The sequence below is a fragment of the Tupaia chinensis genome, unplaced genomic scaffold, assembly GCF_000334495.1.
Source record: "Tupaia chinensis unplaced genomic scaffold, TupChi_1.0 Scaffold000231_2, whole genome shotgun sequence".
NCBI classification, from domain to species: domain Eukaryota; kingdom Metazoa; phylum Chordata; class Mammalia; order Scandentia; family Tupaiidae; genus Tupaia; species Tupaia belangeri.
Window position 1 is genome coordinate 1664624 of NW_006159707.1, and position 19163 is coordinate 1683786.

Sequence of the window (19163 nt, forward strand, 5' to 3'; positions counted from 1 at the left end):
AGGGACCAGCAGATGGCATGATGGTTAAGTTGCCTGACACCCACATAGTCAACCGTGCTTCTAGTCCCAGACCCGGCAGCTTCAAATGCACGTCAGGCGTGTGTGTGTACATGCCCAAGATTCCGAGAGGAGACTAGAGAAGGGACTGCGGTGTGGTTATTCTTCTTGGTGATTTCTCACGTTCTGTCTTTCTGGTGAGTGTAGGTGTTCTCTGGCAAAAATCTTTCTCTCAAAAACAAAACAAAACAAAATAAAACAAAAACCAGTGGCTCCAGGAAATGCAAATGAACAGCAAAGGGCAGGAGTTTTGTCAGCATACCAGAGCTGGGGAAAAGAAGGCTCCGAAGTGCACCTGAGATGGCACTGGGTGGGTCCTGGGGGCTTTGGCCCAGCAAATCACACCACACACAGGATCCCAGGAATACCTTGAGGCTCATTTATTGGCTTTATTCACTCCTTGGCTTTATTCACTCCTTTATCAGTATTCAAATAGGCAGACTCTCATAAAACAGCCCTGGACTGTTGAGTCCTGGACCTGGCGGCTTGCTTTCTCATTTTCCTTTTCTGTTTCTCTCTGGTGCAATTAATTAATTAATTAAGGAATTTTTAAAAAAAAAAAAAAAAAAGGAAAAGAAAAATTTATTGTATGGCAGCCCACCTATGGGCTTGGGAGGCTGGAAGCCATATGAAAGCCTGAGTCTGGTTCTTGGGCCAATTCTAACATTCTGGGCATAGGAATTAACTCTGGCATCCCACATGGCCTCCAGACTGATCTTGGCTGACTGGAAAGCTAGGACAGGAGGGTCAAGACACAGTGAGACCCTATCAAAAAATGTCCTCCCACTCCCTCTCTCATAAAGGGGAAAGCATAATGGCTGTGTGGCTGGACTCCCACATAGTTGACCGCGGTTCACATCCTGGACCCAGTGGCTTAAAACTCACACTGGGCGCGTGTGCGTATGTGTCTAAGATCCCGAGAGGAGAATGGAGGAGAAGGGATTGCGGCGTGGCCATCTCCCTGGGGGATGATTTCTCACTCTCTGTTTCTCTGTCTCTCTCTGTCTGGCGAGCACACGTGCCCTATAGCAAAAACCTCTAAAAAAAGAATAAATAAAGGGGAAAATAATAAGTAAAAACATACTGTATCAAAAACAATGACCACTGTTACTTAGTAAGAACTTAGTGGGTTTTTTAAAATAATTATTTATTTAATTTTATTAATTTATTAATTAATTAATTTATTTATTTAGGGAGAGATTTTCGCTATAGGGCGCGTGCGCTCGCCAGACAGACAGAGAGAGACAGAGAGACAGAAAGCAAGTGCTTACACAGCCACTGTGCCATGTCTGACAAGGCAGACTGCAAAGACAAGCAAGCGCTTGCTCATCATCTGGAGGTCAAGTACAGAGCCCTAAGGCAATAGAGATGGAATCACATTTGGCAGAAAGCGGTGGTGGTGGTAGGCGGGATGGAGGGGTGGCCCTGCTCTTGATGGAGAGAAGCATGCCCAGGGGAAACTGACCACAGTCAAAGCACCCTGAGCCCTTGAGAGTCAGGTGGGTCCAGGCAGCCCACGAAGGGTAGAGTGGAGCCAGAGAAGCAATGCAGAGAAGCTTAGCACATCAGAGACCGGACATGTGGTGGGAGCAGAGCTGTGAGATACACCTGAAAAAGCCTAGCCTGCCTCTTGTAGCTCTGAGTGGCTGGAGGTCACGAAACCAGGGAAACAGCCCAGTCAGATGCAGGTCTGTGGGTGACCGACGGTCTGCACTAAGGTGCCGACAGCTGGGACAGATTCAGGAAGACTTCAGAGTAAGAGCCGCTCAGGGAATAGGGCTACATTATTTAAGGACTAGGCAAAACTCAAAACCACTTTAAAAATTTTTAAATCAAACACTTTATTTCCACATAACAAGCGCAAAAAACTCCCAAACACTTTAACAATACAATTAACGCAGTTATGAAGTCAATTATATACTACTCAAAGCCCCAAAAGGTCAATCAGCTTAATGTTCCAAACATTTCCAGACTTGGTTTTTCAAAGCTACCTTTGGTTTTTGGAAAAACCAGTATGGAAGTCAATATACATTGAATGCACTGAACAATATTTGCTTATATTAAGTAAGGTGTCCAACAACATTAGCTTACACCTGGCAAGTTGCATGATTTGAAGTCATACACTGAAATACATACACAGGCTTTGCCCCAGAGCTCCTGCACCGAGAAGCAAGGGCTGAGAAGGGGAAAGAAAAGGCCAGTCCAGGCTGTGGCATTTCTCGTTCTGTAACAGAGGTATGAGAGTTTAACACTAGTACACTGTCAAGTCATTAAGCTTCATGTTCCAAATGATCTCTTGCTGAGGCTTGAGATGGGCACAAATGGTGGGGAAGATGAAGTCACAGAAGAGCTTTGAGCAACCAGATCCCAAAGATGCTCAAAGAGGGTAGGAAGGAGCAAGCTACAGTTTCCCATTGTTCTCACATTATTTCAGGGTGAAATTGTGGATAAGTTCAGATAAAATGTTCAAATATTTGCTTAAATTTTAAATCGGTTGCTCTATGAGAACCCTCATACATAGCAACTTTGAAACTTTCATTATAAAAAAGAGCCTACAAATAAATTCACAAAAAAGACAATTAATGTTGAGCAGCCAAAAAGTCATGGTTTATTATATCTGAAGAAATTTCATAATTCAAACACAACCAAACTGTACATTTTACAATCACATTCTATTTGTAAACAGTTAAAAGCCACTGACTTCTTTTGCATCTTAGGACACAAACAGTTAGTATCAAGGCAATGAAATGATGGCAAATTCTGTACTGTTAAAATTTTTACCCTTGTTTAGTCTCTCTTTGACTAAGCAAGCATTATAATACCATTTGTGGGCAAAAAAAAAGGGGGAAGGAGGAGAAAAGAAATTTAAAAATGGTGTAACTCGTTAGTTTGCAACAACATTTAAAATCTTCTTTATACAACAAACAACTCTGTAAGCCCAATACCTTGGTTACAGTATGCATAGTTACTGATTTCGGCTTTAAGGTACAACAGTTAAACATTAACACAGTCACAAGAGAGCAGAAACATATAGAGCCACTTGATGGGATTACAAAAAATTATTACCTATTGATTATTAGCAAACCATCACTCACTAATAAAAAGACAGCATCTGAAAGCAGAATGTCAAACTCCAGCTTTAAGCATGTTTTTTTTTTTCTTTTTTTCTTTTTCTTTCTTTTTTTTTTTCTTTTCTTTTCTTTTTTTTTTTTTTTGGCAGAGAAAATTCCTTAACAGAGCAATATGTAGGATCAGTGCTAAAAGTTGGGGTTTTTCTTTTCTTCCTATAAGAAACTACAAGGAGTTTTTTACTGGGGAACTGGTTTTCCTGAGAACCATGCTCTTTGATTTAGGACAGAAATAGAAAAACGAAAGAACATGGCCAAATGCTGCTCCTTTTTCCCAGAGATAGAAAGCATCTTTTAAATCATCCTCCATTTTTTTTTTTGTCTTTTACATTTTTTTAAATGATGGAAGAGTAAACATTTTTTTCTCAAAAAACAAACAAAAAAAATCTGTAAACAAGAATGTTCAACGTGGGAACCTTCAAAACAAAATGGAAAGCCTATTCAAAGTGCAGGGCCCGTCCTGGGTGGCAGGTGGGCTGCAAGTCACAGCTGTGGCCACAGTTTTTCAAACTGCAGAGCGAAATTCTTTAGTTTTATAACATGAAAAAACTGGTGCAATACTTTCATTAATAATCCTAAGTCAGTATCATAACTTGATCTTTTAAACTCCACGATACCACAATAAGGTAGGCAACATCAAGGCATAGTAGAGAGCGCACACCTTTTAAGAACATCCTTGAGTAAACATTTACACTGGAACAGCTGTCCCTCCAGACCGCAGATTAGATGGAGAGAACATCACTCAGTGCAAAGGTAAAAGCTCATACATTATCAGCCCAAAAATGGTTTTGCAAAAAAAAAAAAAAAAAAAAGAAGGAAATAAAGAAAAGAAAAAGGAAGGAGGGGGAAGGGAATAGAAAAATAAATGATAAAGAAGAAAAAAGGAAGAATCCAAAGGCTAAACATGATGAATATACACAAGTGAGCTCATTCTATACGGTTTAGCATGTATGGCGCTATTTGGGAGTGTAAATAGATAGATACCTTTTCACATTATAATATTGGCCTGCATGATTCAAGTATTCAAAACTGATATGTTTTGGGGAAAACAAAGTGGAAAATGTGCAGAGAATAGCTGTTCCCACAGGTGGCCCCTGGCTGCAGGCGGTGAGCCCAACTTAGTGCTCCTTTCGTTCACGTCTTGAGGTCACAGTTTGTGAGTCTACACCTACACTATTACATGGACTCCCCACCCCCACCCAGGTGGTCAACAGAAAGAAAAGCATTAATGGGGGATGGGCTGCTAATTCCCCGGGGGTCGCTGCTGCTTGGAGGTCCCCACAGGCTTGTGGAATAATGGGGGGTCCCCCAGAGTGAAGTGCCGTGAAGGTCTCCACAGTTAGTTCCCGACAGCCCAGCACCATTCCAGTGATTGAGATCGGTCCGGCTGGAGAATGAGTGGGAACAGTCGAGGGAGCCCAGCCGGCTCTGGCTGGAACCAAGAGACTGCCAGCCAGGAGAAGGGGTCAGAGACTGACTTTGTGCAAAGAAACGACTGATCTCCTCTTCACTGGCAAACTCAGCAAGAATAGTAGTGTTCCCCAGTACACACCTAGAGGAGAGAGGCACAGCAGGTATGTGAGGACTTGACCTTCTGAAGGGTTTCAATGGTCCAACGAGAGGGAGGGAGAAACTCTCTGTTGGAACAGCGGCGAGAGTGGACAGCACACTACGTGGAGAGCGTGTCCTCCCTTCAAGGAACAGGTGTTCTGGTGGCGGCCTGGGAAGGGGCCTAGACACACAACTAAAACTCTCACAAGGCTAGTGCCAAACCCAGGGCAAACCTCCTCATAAGTGCCATTGTGGTGTGTCAAGACTAAGTCTGTCTCCTCTGAGCAATGTGGAGGATCTTCCAGAGCCATTCTGAGCCTGTGACTCTTCCCTCGGGAGTGCCAAGCCTGGAACCCAGGGCACGATGAAGCTGGAAGGAAGCCTCCCACAGCATCCCACGTGGTGCCTATAGCTGTCATGGCGCCCTTGGCCGTGCTTCCACACACTCCTTCCCCCAGCTCTCCTAATCAAGAGCAAAATAGCCAACTTACATGTGCAGAGACTTTTGTGCCTTCACTACCTCTTCTTTTGAACTGTAACGGACCAATGCGTTTCCATGTGGGAGGTTCAGGTGGAATGTTATCAGTGGGCCATGCTGCATGCACAGAGTACGCAGAGTTGAGCCATCGATCTACGACAGAGCGGGGCATGCCGATTAGAGGAATTTTCACGAGGGCCCTCCAGGGAGGCCATTCCAGGCTGCTTTGCTCCAGGCTCACTTTTCACTGGCACTTGCTGCTATGCTGGGTACGGTGCCCCCTCCCCACCTCCACTGGTCCCAGAGCCATACCTCTGTGGCCTCTAGACTCCTGGACACTGCCCAGGTCCCCAACTCCTTAGTTAGCCATTGCCCCCGCTGTGGCATCATGTCTTCTCTTTCCTGCCCTGAGGACAAGATCCATTAGGGCACTGCTCCCTGGGGGTAGGAGGGAGGTGGGCTTTGAATATCCAGCCTCCAGAGGAGGAGGTGGTCGGGGGCTAAAGAAATGCTCTACCGTACAAGGGCAGACCAGGGTTTCTGAGTGCAGTACAAGGACCATATACACCAAATTCATCTGTACTCCCTCATAAAAATGCCAGTCCCTAGATGCTAGCCCAGACTACTGAGTAAGAGTCTTGGGTGAGACCTAGGAATGTGTGCTTCTGGTCAGCTCCCAGGCACATTAAGAGTGAGAGTTTCTGGGTCTGACCCTAGGCTGCCTGAGGCATCTGAAGACCAGTTCTCTGCTGCTTCCCCTGTCTGGCCCTGACTATCACTTAGCAGCCCTTATCTCACACTTAGAGGGACTAGAAACTTGTTCCCGTGCTCATGGGTATATCCATACAAGCAGGATACTTGCTGTCCTTACCTGAGGTGTAAGGTTTTTTAGAACAAGCCAATTTGTTATTCTCCCTGAGCTGCTCTCACCCCAGTTGGAACCTAAACAAGAAAAGAAAAGGTCAAGTCAGTTTTCTAAGACTGTGGCCTAAATGACTGTTTAGAACAAATACCCATCCTGTTCCAATCATGGCCACTTGCTGGATCACTGGGATTCTTGGCCTCCTTCTGTCCTGACTATTTCCCTGGACTTCTACATGGGATACTTTCTGCCCAGGCCCAGAACCACTCCCAGTTCAACATATGGTAGGGTAGTGGGCCACAAAAGGCCACATCCTTTTGGGATATATTCAGTTGTAAAGCTAAACTCACCTTAGAATGATAACCATCTGGGAAGGCCTCAGTTCATGGCCTTGCAGGTACATTCCAAAGGTATAAAGCTTTCAGGGATGTAAGAGCTTTGACCCAACCAGACAGTCCTCAATTTTTGTCAAGTTCCTGCTGTCTTCCTGCTTGGCCCCTGTGGCATTCATTCTCCCCCAGCAGGAGAGCTTTTAAACATGACAAGTTCCCTCACTCTCCATATACAGCTCTTTAGAGGAGCCTCAAAAACACTTTCCTACTGCCCCTCCCCAATAGGGAACCTGTGTGCTCTCAGGTTCCTGAGCCCTGGTGTTGACTGCCTGCTCTGCTCGGCTTATTCTTACAGGTGAGGCTCCTGATCCCACTCGACTCTGCCAACCCTCCTTCAGGGGTGGCCAGGCCACTTTTACTATTAGTCCTGGCATACTGCCAGCAGCTCAGCTGGCACCCAGATATGTCTGTGATCTCAAAGAACTGCTTACACCACACCAGTTACGTTAATTTCTATTTAGCAGCTTGAAACACACTCAGGTGTTCTTTTCAAACGATTAAACATTTTCCCCAAAGAAAATACTACAAAAGCCAATCATGGGTCCAAAGAGCAGAAATTACTGGGTTGTTGGAAAAGTCAGGATGTATCTTTTTCCTTTTTTTTTTTTTTTAAAGAATTATTTATTTAATTTTATTTATTCATTTATTCATTATAATATGACCAGAGAAAGACAGATGCAAAAAGAGAAGGAAAGTGAGAAAGCAAGCCACCAGGTCCGGGACTCAAACTGTGGTCAGCCTTGTGGGAGTGTCCAGCGCCTTAACCACCATGCCACCTGCTTTTTTTTTTTTTTTTAAGAATTATTTTTAATTTTAGTCATCCTTATTTATTTACTTTTACCAGAAAGAGACAGAGAGAGAAAAGGAAAGTGAGAAAAGCAAGCCATCTGGTCTGGGACTCAAACCATGGTTGAATGAACACGTAGGAGTCTAACACCTTAACCACTATGGAACCTGTCGGCCCCCCATGATGTATTATTTTTATGTTTTTCTATGCAAAATGTATCAGACTTTTCCAACAACTCAATATAAACTACTTCAGAAAACATAAATCAAATTTTATTATTCACTTTCTGCCTGGAGATAAGAAAGAATGGTACAATTTTGGGTCCTGGTAGAAAAAAGGATAAGGCCACATCTGCTGCTAGAACTGCTAGACTGCTCTGAGTTAAACCTGCAGCCGTGTCGGGTACACATGTGGTGGTGGGGGACAGCAGGCGGGAACATGGTGCTAGTAGGAATCCAGCACATCATCTCTAGAACAGACAGAGGTAGGAGGACTTCTGTTTTAGTTTTCTCGGAACAGTCTGGTTTATGCTGCTGGCCCTATATGATTAATGAACAGCCCTTTTCTTATGCTCAAATGTCCTTGTTTAAACAATGCATTTTCTTTTTTGAGAGGTTTTTGCTATAGGGCACGTGCGCTCGCCAGAAAGACAGAGAGAGACAGAGAGACAGAAAGTGAAAAATCACCCCCAGGGGGGATGGCCACACCACAATCCCTTCTCCCCCATTCTCCTCTTGGGATCTTAGGCACACACACACACACACGAGCCCAGTATGAGTTCAAGCCACTGGGTCCAGGACACGAACCGTAGTCAATTGCATGGGAGTCCAGTGACACAGCCATTATGCTAACTGCTGGTTCCTAAACAATACATTTTATGATCACCCCAAGCACAGGCCAAGCTATCACTCAAACAGGCCTCATTTTTTAGGACTGAGATAGGATGCTCTCATCTTCCCCAGCTTTGCCAAACAGAGGCTTCTGTTATGCCTGAGACAGTGTTATCCTGGAAGTCTGCCACAAGCAGAAAGTTAATACACTTTCTAACTTGCACTTCCGAGGGACTTCAGTGAGAAAGGAGATTCATCTTCCATCAACTTCACTATGGACTGCTCTGTGTCTTTGGGGAAATGTTCTTAGTAGACTAGGCTACGACTCTCAAAGACATGAAAAATGCAGAAGATAGCAATACACTAGGAATTATACATTGAGTTAGGTTCTCATTCCACTTTCAGAGGGTCATGCAAAAGCTTACTATTTAAGTCTCTGTTAAACCAGGCTGGTACTGGTTAACATCTAGGAAACAAGCCATATGAAACCACCTTATGTATCTTATCTTACCTGGGGTATATCTGGCGTCAGAATTTCCCCATCCTCCACCTACACGAAGGGGAGAATTATCCCACGTAGACAAGGGTGGTTTCTGACCAGTCAGTCCCGGAGGTGGGCGGGACGGAGCAGTGATGTTTTTAGGTGGCAAAGGGACCTTCCACAGCTCATGAGCCAGAGAGGTGTTTGTAACTGAACCAGGAGACCACGTCAATTTGGAATCACTATTTCTGGCTGCTCAAAGGAAAAAAAAGTGGAGAGACGGATGTAATAATGTTTAAGGAAAAAAAATTTCCTAGTAACATTCATTCTCCTATGAAAATAAAATAAAAACAAATTATTAACCCCCCCAATTTGAACTAAACTGCCAAATGAGAAAAAGCAAAAGGCCCAAAGGAAACTATTCCCCCTCAAAAAACACTCAGATCATTTATCTGTTATGTAAAGTTTTAAGACCTATGAGATTCTTAGGTCACTAAACAAAACTGTACTCTATTTGGGGGTATCTCTGCTATGAGTAATTCTAAAATAACAACTGCGAACTCCTTACCTTACCTTAGTAACCATACTTGAATCACTCACTTAAGACAGTCACCTAGGCCATTAAATGGACTTGACACCTTTGTTACTTACTCATGGAAAAAGGACTATGAAAGGAGCCCCAAAGGAGGGAGCCAATGCGGGCTGTTTGCCTGTCTCTCTGTGCCAAGTGCTGAGCCACTGGGCACTCATCGTACACTATCACAAATCCTTACATGTAGTCTACTGAGGTTCAGAGAGATTAAGTGATTTGCCTATGGGGTCCGAGGCAGAGCCAGTTTTCAAAGAAAGAAAAAGAGAACAGAATAGCGTAAGCTCCATTCCTGATGCATGCTGCCTCATAGCAATGGGGTGTTCAGGGTGTGCAGGGATAGGCACACAGTGAACTATGTCAAAATAATGCTCAAAAACATGAGGGAAAGAAAGGATGGAACATCGTCTACCTTCCATCACTGTCAGTTTTTTTCCACTTGGCTTACAGAGCGCATGTCTACTTATTCACTGCTGGTCGAAGCATGGTTGGAAGACAGGTCACAACAGTTTATCACCAGTCTGAGACACACGAGTACAGACGTGCAGGGGAGCACCTGCAAATTCTGGCAGCAGTGTGACGCTGCCTTAACTCCGAACTGTGTACTCATTTTCCTAGCAATTCAAAATTCATGCTTTATATAGTATCTGCCTACAAGGACTGGCAACTTAAAAAACAAAAGTTCCTTCACTGCAGATAGCTTGAGAACTGCTTTGAATTAAATTATATTTAATTACACAGCTGAGGAGGCTCTCAGACAAGAGTGAGAGCTGGTCAATGAAAGCTCATTATTTTAGTAGTTGACTGTTGGGTAAAGCAAATTTAAAAAGGAACAAATAATTTAAGAACATTATCTGAGGCTCACAAATATAATCTCTTAACTACCTGAAAAGAGCACTCTAGATAAAAAGAGGAAGACATTAAAAACCACAGCCACACACCCAGGTGTGACTACACTCCTCCTTCCAGAGAAGGCCATGGTGAGAACAGGACGCGGCCCACCTGAAGTGCTTTGTGCTGTACTGCTGAGGGGAACGTTGTAGTTGGAGGCACGAATGGATGACCAGGCACTAGTTGAAGGCAGCGTGGTGTTCAAGGATGAGGATGACCCTACATGGGGGAAGAATCCAATTAACCACCAGAGCCCGGGACACGGCATGTAAGAATGAGAAAAGCATCCAGAGAAACCAAAGTATAACAATATGCCACAAGAAAGCCAATAGGTCGGCTTGGGGCACAGCTGGCACCAACGCTGCATCTTCCTTCTCACTCTCAGAAGAACATGCTGAGTGCACACTAACTGTTCTTGCCTCAGCTGGGACAGGCACTTTCCCATCTACCTGTTGTCTCCTACCTGCCTGTGAAAATGCACTCTGACAATGAGATGCAGCAACCCAGACAGCACTCAGCTCTACTTTCTGTCCTGGGCTCTCTAAAAGGAGGGCTAGTTCTTGCTGCTCCTAAAACCTGTATCTGAACTCCAGGGACTTCTTATGGCTAGCCAGCTGGTCAAGGCAACTCATCCCCAGCACCATGAGTGAGCCAATGCTCCAGCCTTTCCAACTGAAATGCTCCCCCAGAAGACCATTCTAGCTTAGTCCTAGGCTTGGCCAACATCTATATCACAATGACAGCTCCCTAACTCATCTCCCGAGCCTGTCCATTCTGCTCACTCCAGTCAGATTACCCCACCTTAAGTACGATTCTTCCACTCAAAACCTTCAATGGTGTGCGTTCTTTAATAGCAAACCTCTTCTGACTTGTAGACCTTTCTATAGATAAAAAAGCAGCCCTTGTTTTGGTAAGTCATCAGATCCTTCTATAACCTGTTGTGAGGTTTTTGTGCTTAGCTTTATGCTCCCATTTCCTTCTGTGAAAGTCATAGCTTTTTACTCCTCCTACATAGCTGTCTGCTAAACTCAGATGCTTAAGAATGAGGATTCTTTTCTTAGCACTGTGATATGGTAAGCACCCGTTACCTTAAGAAATTATCTATCCCACAGATAATGCTGGCTGTTTTACATTTTCTTTGTAAACTATTTAGAAGGAATATAAGGAAGGATGTATTTTACAGAAACAGAGAAACTGCTTTTCAATATTTTCTATTTCAAATTCATTTTGTGACCTTTCTTCTATTGCAAAATCACAGAAGGAATACATGTAAATACCTTATGTTGAAAAACAGCAGAAAGTAGGATAATTTTATTTGATAGTCCATTAAAAAGTATACCTGAACTAAAGGAATTCTTAGTTTTAAATTTACCCTATCTAAGACAAACACTAATTTGCTCCTGAAAACCAAAAGTCCTTCAATACTGAGAGATAAAAACATCTTTTACAAAAACAGCCTTTTTTTTTTGAGAGGTTTTTGTTATATGGTGCATGCACTCACCAGAAAAAGAGAAAGACAGAGACAGAAAGCAAGAAATCATCCCCCAGGAGGATGCTGCAATCCCTTCTCCTCCATTCTCCTCTCGGGATCTTAGGCACGCACGCACGTGTGCCCGATGTGAGTTTAAGCCACTGGGTCTGGGACTCGAACCACTGTTGACTACATGGGAATCCAGCACTTAGCTTTATGCTCCCATTTCCTTCTGTGAAAGTCATAGCTTTTTACTCCTCCTACATAGCTGTCTGCTAAACTCAGATGCTTAAGAATGAGGATTCTTTTCTTAGCACTGTGATATGGTAAGCACCCGTTACCTTAAGAAATTATCTATCCCACAGATAATGCTGGCTGTTTTACATTTTCTTTGTAAACTATTTAGAAGGAATATAAGGAAGGATGTATTTTACAGAAACAGAGAAACTGCTTTTCAATATTTTCTATTTCAAATTCATTTTGTGACCTTTCTTCTATTGCAAAATCACAGAAGGAATACATGTAAATACCTTATGTTGAAAAACAGCAGAAAGTAGGATAATTTTATTTGATAGTCCATTAAAAAGTATACCTGAACTAAAGGAATTCTTAGTTTTAAATTTACCCTATCTAAGACAAACACTAATTTGCTCCTGAAAACCAAAAGTCCTTCAATACTGAGAGATAAAAACATCTTTTACAAAAACAGCCTTTTTTTTTTGAGAGGTTTTTGTTATATGGTGCATGCACTCACCAGAAAAAGAGAAAGACAGAGACAGAAAGCAAGAAATCATCCCCCAGGAGGATGCTGCAATCCCTTCTCCTCCATTCTCCTCTCGGGATCTTAGGCACGCACGCACGTGTGCCCGATGTGAGTTTAAGCCACTGGGTCTGGGACTCGAACCACTGTTGACTACATGGGAATCCAGCAACATAGCCATTACACCAACTGCTGGCCCCCCGAAATAGCCATTTTTAAATAACTACAACCCTTTAACTTGTTATAAACTAGGTGACAACTGTCAAGTGTTAATGCAAATACTGGAAAGCAAATGTTTGCTGATCCTTTGTGTTGACTTTGTACAGTAACATTATATGTTTATTCTATCAATGGATAATACGTCATCATTTTAAAAGTGACCAAATTAAAGAGTCACTTATGGGAAAACTGAACATTTCATTTTCATGATCCCTGGAATGTCAGGTGCCATGAGGCACGGGGCAGACTTGCTGCTAAGAGCCTCAAACTCCTTCGAGCTGATCTGAAACCGTGTTAGTGAGGGTCACTGCGAAATTGACTTGTTCCTGTACTTACCACTGTTCCTGTCCCTGAGGTGGTCAACTTCCCGCACAGTATTAATTGAAAGATTGTTTATGACACTGCCAGGAGTGACGTAAGGGTCAGTTTCGGGGTCAATGTTTGGATAACCTTTCCATGGTTCACCAGGGCGAAATTCTGGAAATGGAAACTTAAATTAGTTCAAAGCTCAATCATCATTTAAAAATCTGTTATTAGCATCCAAAACTTTTATCCCTAAATGCTATGTAATTCTCAGATATTTTCCCAACAGGTACTATTTATATTAATGCCCTGAGAGGCTGGTTCAGTACTATGACTAGCCAAATCTAAGCTGTTCTTTATGAATACCCTGCAAGTTTTTACGATTAAAGTCATTTTTCTGCGTTAGGTATTTGTAAACAGTACCAGTTTAAAGTGTTTCATGACAAATCATAAAGCCATGGCAACTCAAGTAGGACAAAAACGTCATCGCAACATTTCTGATAATTCTTCAGTACAACTAGAAATATTTCCAAGTTAATCCTGACACTGCTGAAGAAAAACAATGAATTAAGGTTTTCAGTGATCCTTGATTCTAGTCAATGGGACTCCCTCTGCCTTTGCTGCCTGAACACAGAGGTCTTTGAACAGGTGGATGCACACATCTGCCCATGACTACATGCTCACCTTTCTGTTCTTCATCTCTGTACTGTTTCTTACCACCTCACCAGCCCAGTCATGTGGGCTAAATCATTAGAGAGTTCAGATGGAACGAAACCTTAATGGAAATATAGTCTCATGAAAGAAGCTGTTGACATTTACCTGGTGGCCAGTTAACACTGCTGGAGCCATTGGGCGATTTGGCACGTGGCCAGCCATCTCCTACTGAACCTGGAGGACTGGCTGGTGAAGCACTGCTGTTCAGAAAGTCATAGGGAACAAATGGAGACTCTTCCAGCCTGAAACCACTTGAAATAGCACCTAAAAAGAAAAAAATGATAGTGAAAATGAACAAAATAGACTTATTAATTTCTTATTCATTTCTCAAATATAAGAAAACTTCCTATTAGATCTGTGGTTCTGCAAACCATATGGTGTCAAGAAGACTGTGAGTTTCTCCAGATTTCGACCACTTTTAACTCGCTTTCTTATGGAAATTCAAATGTCTCAACTAGAAGAATGTCTAAAAAGGACCAGTGGATTTCATTTCAGGAAGAATATGAGGACTATAACCATCAATAATTGACTATGAGTACAAAATTACTCCCAAATCATTTGAACATTTGTACTTTGGCCTATACTGAGAACAAGCTCTTTGTTGGGGAGATTTATGTTCTTTGTGGGGGATGGTGAATGAGGAATACAAAGCAAGGAAAAATAATTGTGATAAAGAACTGTGGTCATGGCAAAGAGGTATATCTGAGAATCTTGGAAATTACTATGCCCACAAAAGAATACATATATAATGAGAAAAAGTCTATTTTTCTGCTTACAATGACTATAATACCCCTTCTGACTACACAGTATTAATGAAGATATGTTAACAAAATGAGTGTAAAATTCCTAAATACACAACTTAATGTCACTTAGAAATGATTATTTGCTTGTGATTTATTCCCCATAATCACGTTTGAGCACAGCTTAACATTCTTCTACAAGCAGCAAAACATACCACTGTCTCACTGGAACAGAGCCAGAGGTTATGTTAAATGCCGCACACAGAAAAGAGATGAAAGGGCTCCAATACCCTAAGTGAACACTGTATTCTAACAAAAAAACATAAGAAAACAGATGGAGAAGGAAGGAAAGCATGTGTGGCAAGGTGAGGCAGAGCTAGCAGTGGGTACAGACTACACAAAAATTCAGGGAGAAAAAGAGCTGAACAGCTTTTGAGGAACTGAGACACCATTTTGCCTGAAAAATACATAACTGGGAAAGTGAGTAACTTTAGGATTCAGACCCTGATCCTAAAGGGCAGGCAGGAATGAGGAGGCCTATTCTGCTTTGAAGTTCTAGGGTGAGATATACACACTATAGACAGGTCCAGGCCCAGCTGGCTTGACCCACGTTTGTATCCTATTCCTTGATGGCATCAGAATAGGTGCTCTTGAGGGGCTTTGTAGACCACAGTAAGGGTTTTAAGAAGAGAAGCAACATGATTTGACTGATTTTGAGATCACTTTTTGCTGTGGTGTGCACAATAGTCAAGAGGCAAGGGAGGCAGCCATGGAAGCAGGGAGGCTGCTAAGATAATGAGAATCTACACAAACTATATATTATGGCACTACACACGGATAGATTAGATGTGGAGGCTGAAGAAAGGAAGAAATCAAAACTATCTTAGACTCAAATAAGCATCCATTAATGAAGAAATGAACTGTAGTATTTTCCAATACAACAACGAACAGGAATAAAGTACTTATACATGATATGGCATGGATGAACCTTGAAAACAGTGAGCTAATGGGACCAGCAGTTAGGGTAATGGCTATGTCGCTGGACTCCCACGTAGTCAACCGTGGTTTGAGTCCCGGACCTGGTGGCTTAAAGACACGCCGGGCGCATGTGTATGCACACTTAAGATCCTAAGAGGAGAATGGAGAAGAGATTATGGTGTGGCTGTCCCCCCGGGGGTGTGTGTATGTGATTTCTTGCTTTCTGTCTCTCTCTTTCTGGTGAGCGCATGCATCCTACAGCAAATTCCTCCCCCCCCCCAAAAAAAACTTAAACATTACAAAAAACCACCTTCTATCTCCTTTGAAGAACAGCTTAAGAGGTGAATTTTGTTTTTCATTTGAAGGTCTATTGTCTTAACTAGAATTTAATAATTAGTAAGGCACATTTTTAAAATGAGGAAAAGCTCTAAAATAATTTAGCTTTCAAATGATATATATTTAAAAATATATTTTAAGTAAAAATGTATTTGAAAATTTAAGAATGTATTTTATACCATGTTTGCTGGAGTTTTGATCCAAAGATGTGTTCACAGAAATGCTGTCCACTGTAGTCCACTTCCTCAGTCTTGACTGTGGCTCTTTAATACTGTTCATATCCATATTTACATTCAAGTTTGAGTTCAAGCCTTAAAAAAAAAAGAAAATTGTAAAATATAGCACATAACCTGTCAATACCACAACTTCTATTTTATAAAAAGCCATACGTAGTGACCAGCAGGTGGCATGATTGTTAAAGGCACTGGACTCCCACATGGCCAACTACTGTTCAAGTCCTGAACTTGACAGCCTGCTTTCTCACTTTCCCCCCCTCTCTCTCATTCTGTCCATCTCTGGTCAAATTAAAATAAATACATAAAGATAAATAAAATAATTATTTTAAAAAAGCTATGTGGTATTCTCAATCCTGCTTTATATTATTTAATATAAATCCACAACTAAATAATAATAAAGACAAGGCAAGCAGAACACCCTCTGGACTCCAAGTCAAGGTCATGCAGATACAATGCTGGCAGAAAGAGCCTTGGCTAGGGTGTCAGAGAGCACCATGTACAACACCCTCCCTCAGCCTGCCAAGAGCTATCCTAACACTTGATGTTTTCTAACTATGAAAGTAGTCATACTATTGTACAAATAGGTATATGTGGAAAGCTATTTCTCCATAAAATTTTGAGTATTTAAAAATTCCTTGGCAAAACAAGAGGTAAAATGTTATGAGTTTTAAGTTTATTAAGTTTCATCTCTAATATAATCTCTTTAGCTACCTTAGTAAGAGTCTCCTGCATGAAGAATATATGAACATTTAGTTGCAATTTTTTGTTTACAAAAGTATACAATTTTCAGCTGCTTGACCAGCCAAAGGATATTATTTACTAAAAGCAAAAATGTGCTGCTCTAACAATTACACTTAAGTGGGCAAGTTCCATATCAATCTTAATTAGAAACTGTGGTCAGAAAACTATTATGCCAGCGCTTTTCTTTTCTTTCTTTCTTTCTTTTTTTTTTTTAAGGGTTTTTGCTATAGGGTGCGTGCTCTCACCAGAAAGACAGAGAGACAGAAAGCGAGAAATCACCCCCCAGGGGGGATGGCCACGCTGCAATCCCTTCTCCTCTCAGGATCTTGGGCACACATGTACCCAGCATGAGTTTAAGCCACTGGGTTTGGGACTCAAACCGCAGTTGACTACATGGGAGGCCAGTGACATAGTCATTATACCAACTGCCGGTCCTGTATGCCAGTGTTTCTTAAAATACAGATCCAGGCACCATTAATATCAGAATCATCTAAAATCCTTATTTAAAAAAATAAAAACTGGGCTGGCTTATGGCACTGTGGTTAAAGTGACTGGATTCTACATGGCCAACTGCATGTTCAAATCCTGAATCCAGTGGTTTGAAAAACACACTGGGAGGGATCAGCAGTTAGCGTAATGGCTATGTTGCTGGACTCCCATGTAGTCGACCGCAGTTTGAGTCTCAGACCCGGTGGCTTAAACTCACGCCGGGCGTGTGTGCATGCGTGCCCAAGATCCCAAGAGGTAAATGGAGGAGAAGGGATTGCAGCGTGGCCATCCCCCCTGGGGGGTGATTTCTCGCTTTCTGTCTCTCTGTCTGTCTCTGTCTTTCTGGCGAGCGCACGCATCCTATAGCAAAAAAAAACAAACAAACAAACAAAAAAAACTCTCAAAACAACAACAAAACACGCTGGGAGTGTATGTTTGCATGGCCAAATTTTAAAAAGGAGAAATGGAGGAAAAAGGACTGTGGCATGGTCATTCCCCATGGGGGGTTATTTCTCTTTCTTTTCTTTGGGAGGTGGAGGGTGAGGGAGATATTTTTGCTATAGGGTGCATGCACTCAGTGGAGAGACAGAAATGGAGAAAGAAAGTGAGAAGTCACCCCCCAAGAGGGATGGCCACGCTGCAATCCTTTCTCCACCATTCTCTTCTAGAGATTTTGGGCATGCATACACATGTGCCAGACGTGATTCTCAAGCTACCAGGTCTGGGACTTGAACTACAGTTGGCCATGTGGGAGTCCAGCACTTTAACCACTGTGCCACCTGCTGGCCCCATGGGGCATTATCTCTCACTCCCCTCTAAGACCCATCTCTCTCTCTCTCTCTCTCTGGCAAGCAATGTACCCACTAGCAAATTAAAACAAAACAAAACAAAAAACAAAAAAGGAAGATTTTCCAAATGGTTTTAAATTCTCTGGTCTGATGAAAGTCCATATGATAGGTCTTTAAAACTTTAATAATATAAATTCTCTAATGAACCCTCTGTTTTTGCAGAAAGCAAATAAAAATATTTCTGGGCCATCAATTAAAAAAGAGTTGGCAAATTTTTTTCTGTAAAGGTTCAGATAACAAATTATCAAGCTTTGTGGATCACATGGTCCCCATGTCTTTATGCAACTCTGCCACTGTAGCACAAGAGCAGTATAGATTAATATGCTCAAGAAAAATCGTGACTGTGTCCCAATAAATATTTATTGGCCTAGTCATGGTGGCACAAGCTGATACATTGTGTCTGAGGCTACACAGGAGGGTAGGGTTGTTTCTGACCCAAACTAAATGGTCCCTGCAAATGGGGAGGCTGGGTAGGAATATCACAAGACATCCTGATGGCTTGTCAAAAATACCTCTCTTTTGGGGCCAGCAGGTGGCCTGGTAGTTAGGGGCACTGAACTCCCACACGGTTGACCACAGTTTAAGTCCTGGACCTGGCAGCTTGCTTTCTCACTTTCCCTCTCTCTCACTCTGTCTTTCACACTCTGACCCTCTCTGGCCAAGTTAAAAATACATGAATAAAGTTAAAATAAAATAATTTAAAACAAAAAACTCCTCTTTCTATACACACATTCTTTCCCATTAAAAACAAAAACAAGGAACCAGCAGTTAGTATAATGGCTATATCACTGGACTCCCATGTAGTCGAACGTGGTTCGAGTCCCAGACCCGGTGGCTTAAATTCATGCTGGCCACGTGTGCATGCTTGCCCAAGATCCCAAGTGGAGAACAGAGGAGAAGGGACTGTGGTGTGGCCATCCCCCCTGGGGGGTGATTTCTCACTTTCTGTCTCTCTATCTCTCTCTTCTTTCTGGAGAGTGCACTCACCCTATAGCAAAAACCTCTCCAAAAAACAAACAAACAAACCAAAACAAAAACAACTATTTACAAAATTGGACAACTGGACCAAATCTGTCCAATGGGCTATAGTTTGCCATTGCCTGATAATAGTGTTTGCATTGGTTAAACAAAATCTTAATCAGAAAGAAGGATCCCTCACTGGAAAGTCAGACAGGATAGAAAATCCCACATTTAAAACTTACTGCTACAGTGGCCCGATTTATATTTCAGTTGTATAGTCGAACAGTAAAAACCACATCTCCTCACTGGTGATATCCAGAGC

General features: G+C 42.3%; 1 protein-coding gene across 1 annotated transcript in view; it reads right to left on the bottom strand.

Moving 5' to 3' along the window:
• Window positions 1-3061: 3061 nt before the first annotated feature.
• The window catches only part of TNRC6A (trinucleotide repeat containing adaptor 6A), a 125890-nt gene continuing 109788 nt past the window's right edge, over window positions 3062-19163 (bottom strand). The window contains 8 exon segments of the mRNA XM_006148291.3: window positions 3062-4737; window positions 5228-5367; window positions 6086-6156; window positions 8597-8818; window positions 10158-10265; window positions 12833-12973; window positions 13619-13777; window positions 15747-15878. Coding sequence (XP_006148353.1) covers window positions 4362-4737; window positions 5228-5367; window positions 6086-6156; window positions 8597-8818; window positions 10158-10265; window positions 12833-12973; window positions 13619-13777; window positions 15747-15878 — 1349 coding nt within the window. The 3' untranslated portion in view covers window positions 3062-4361.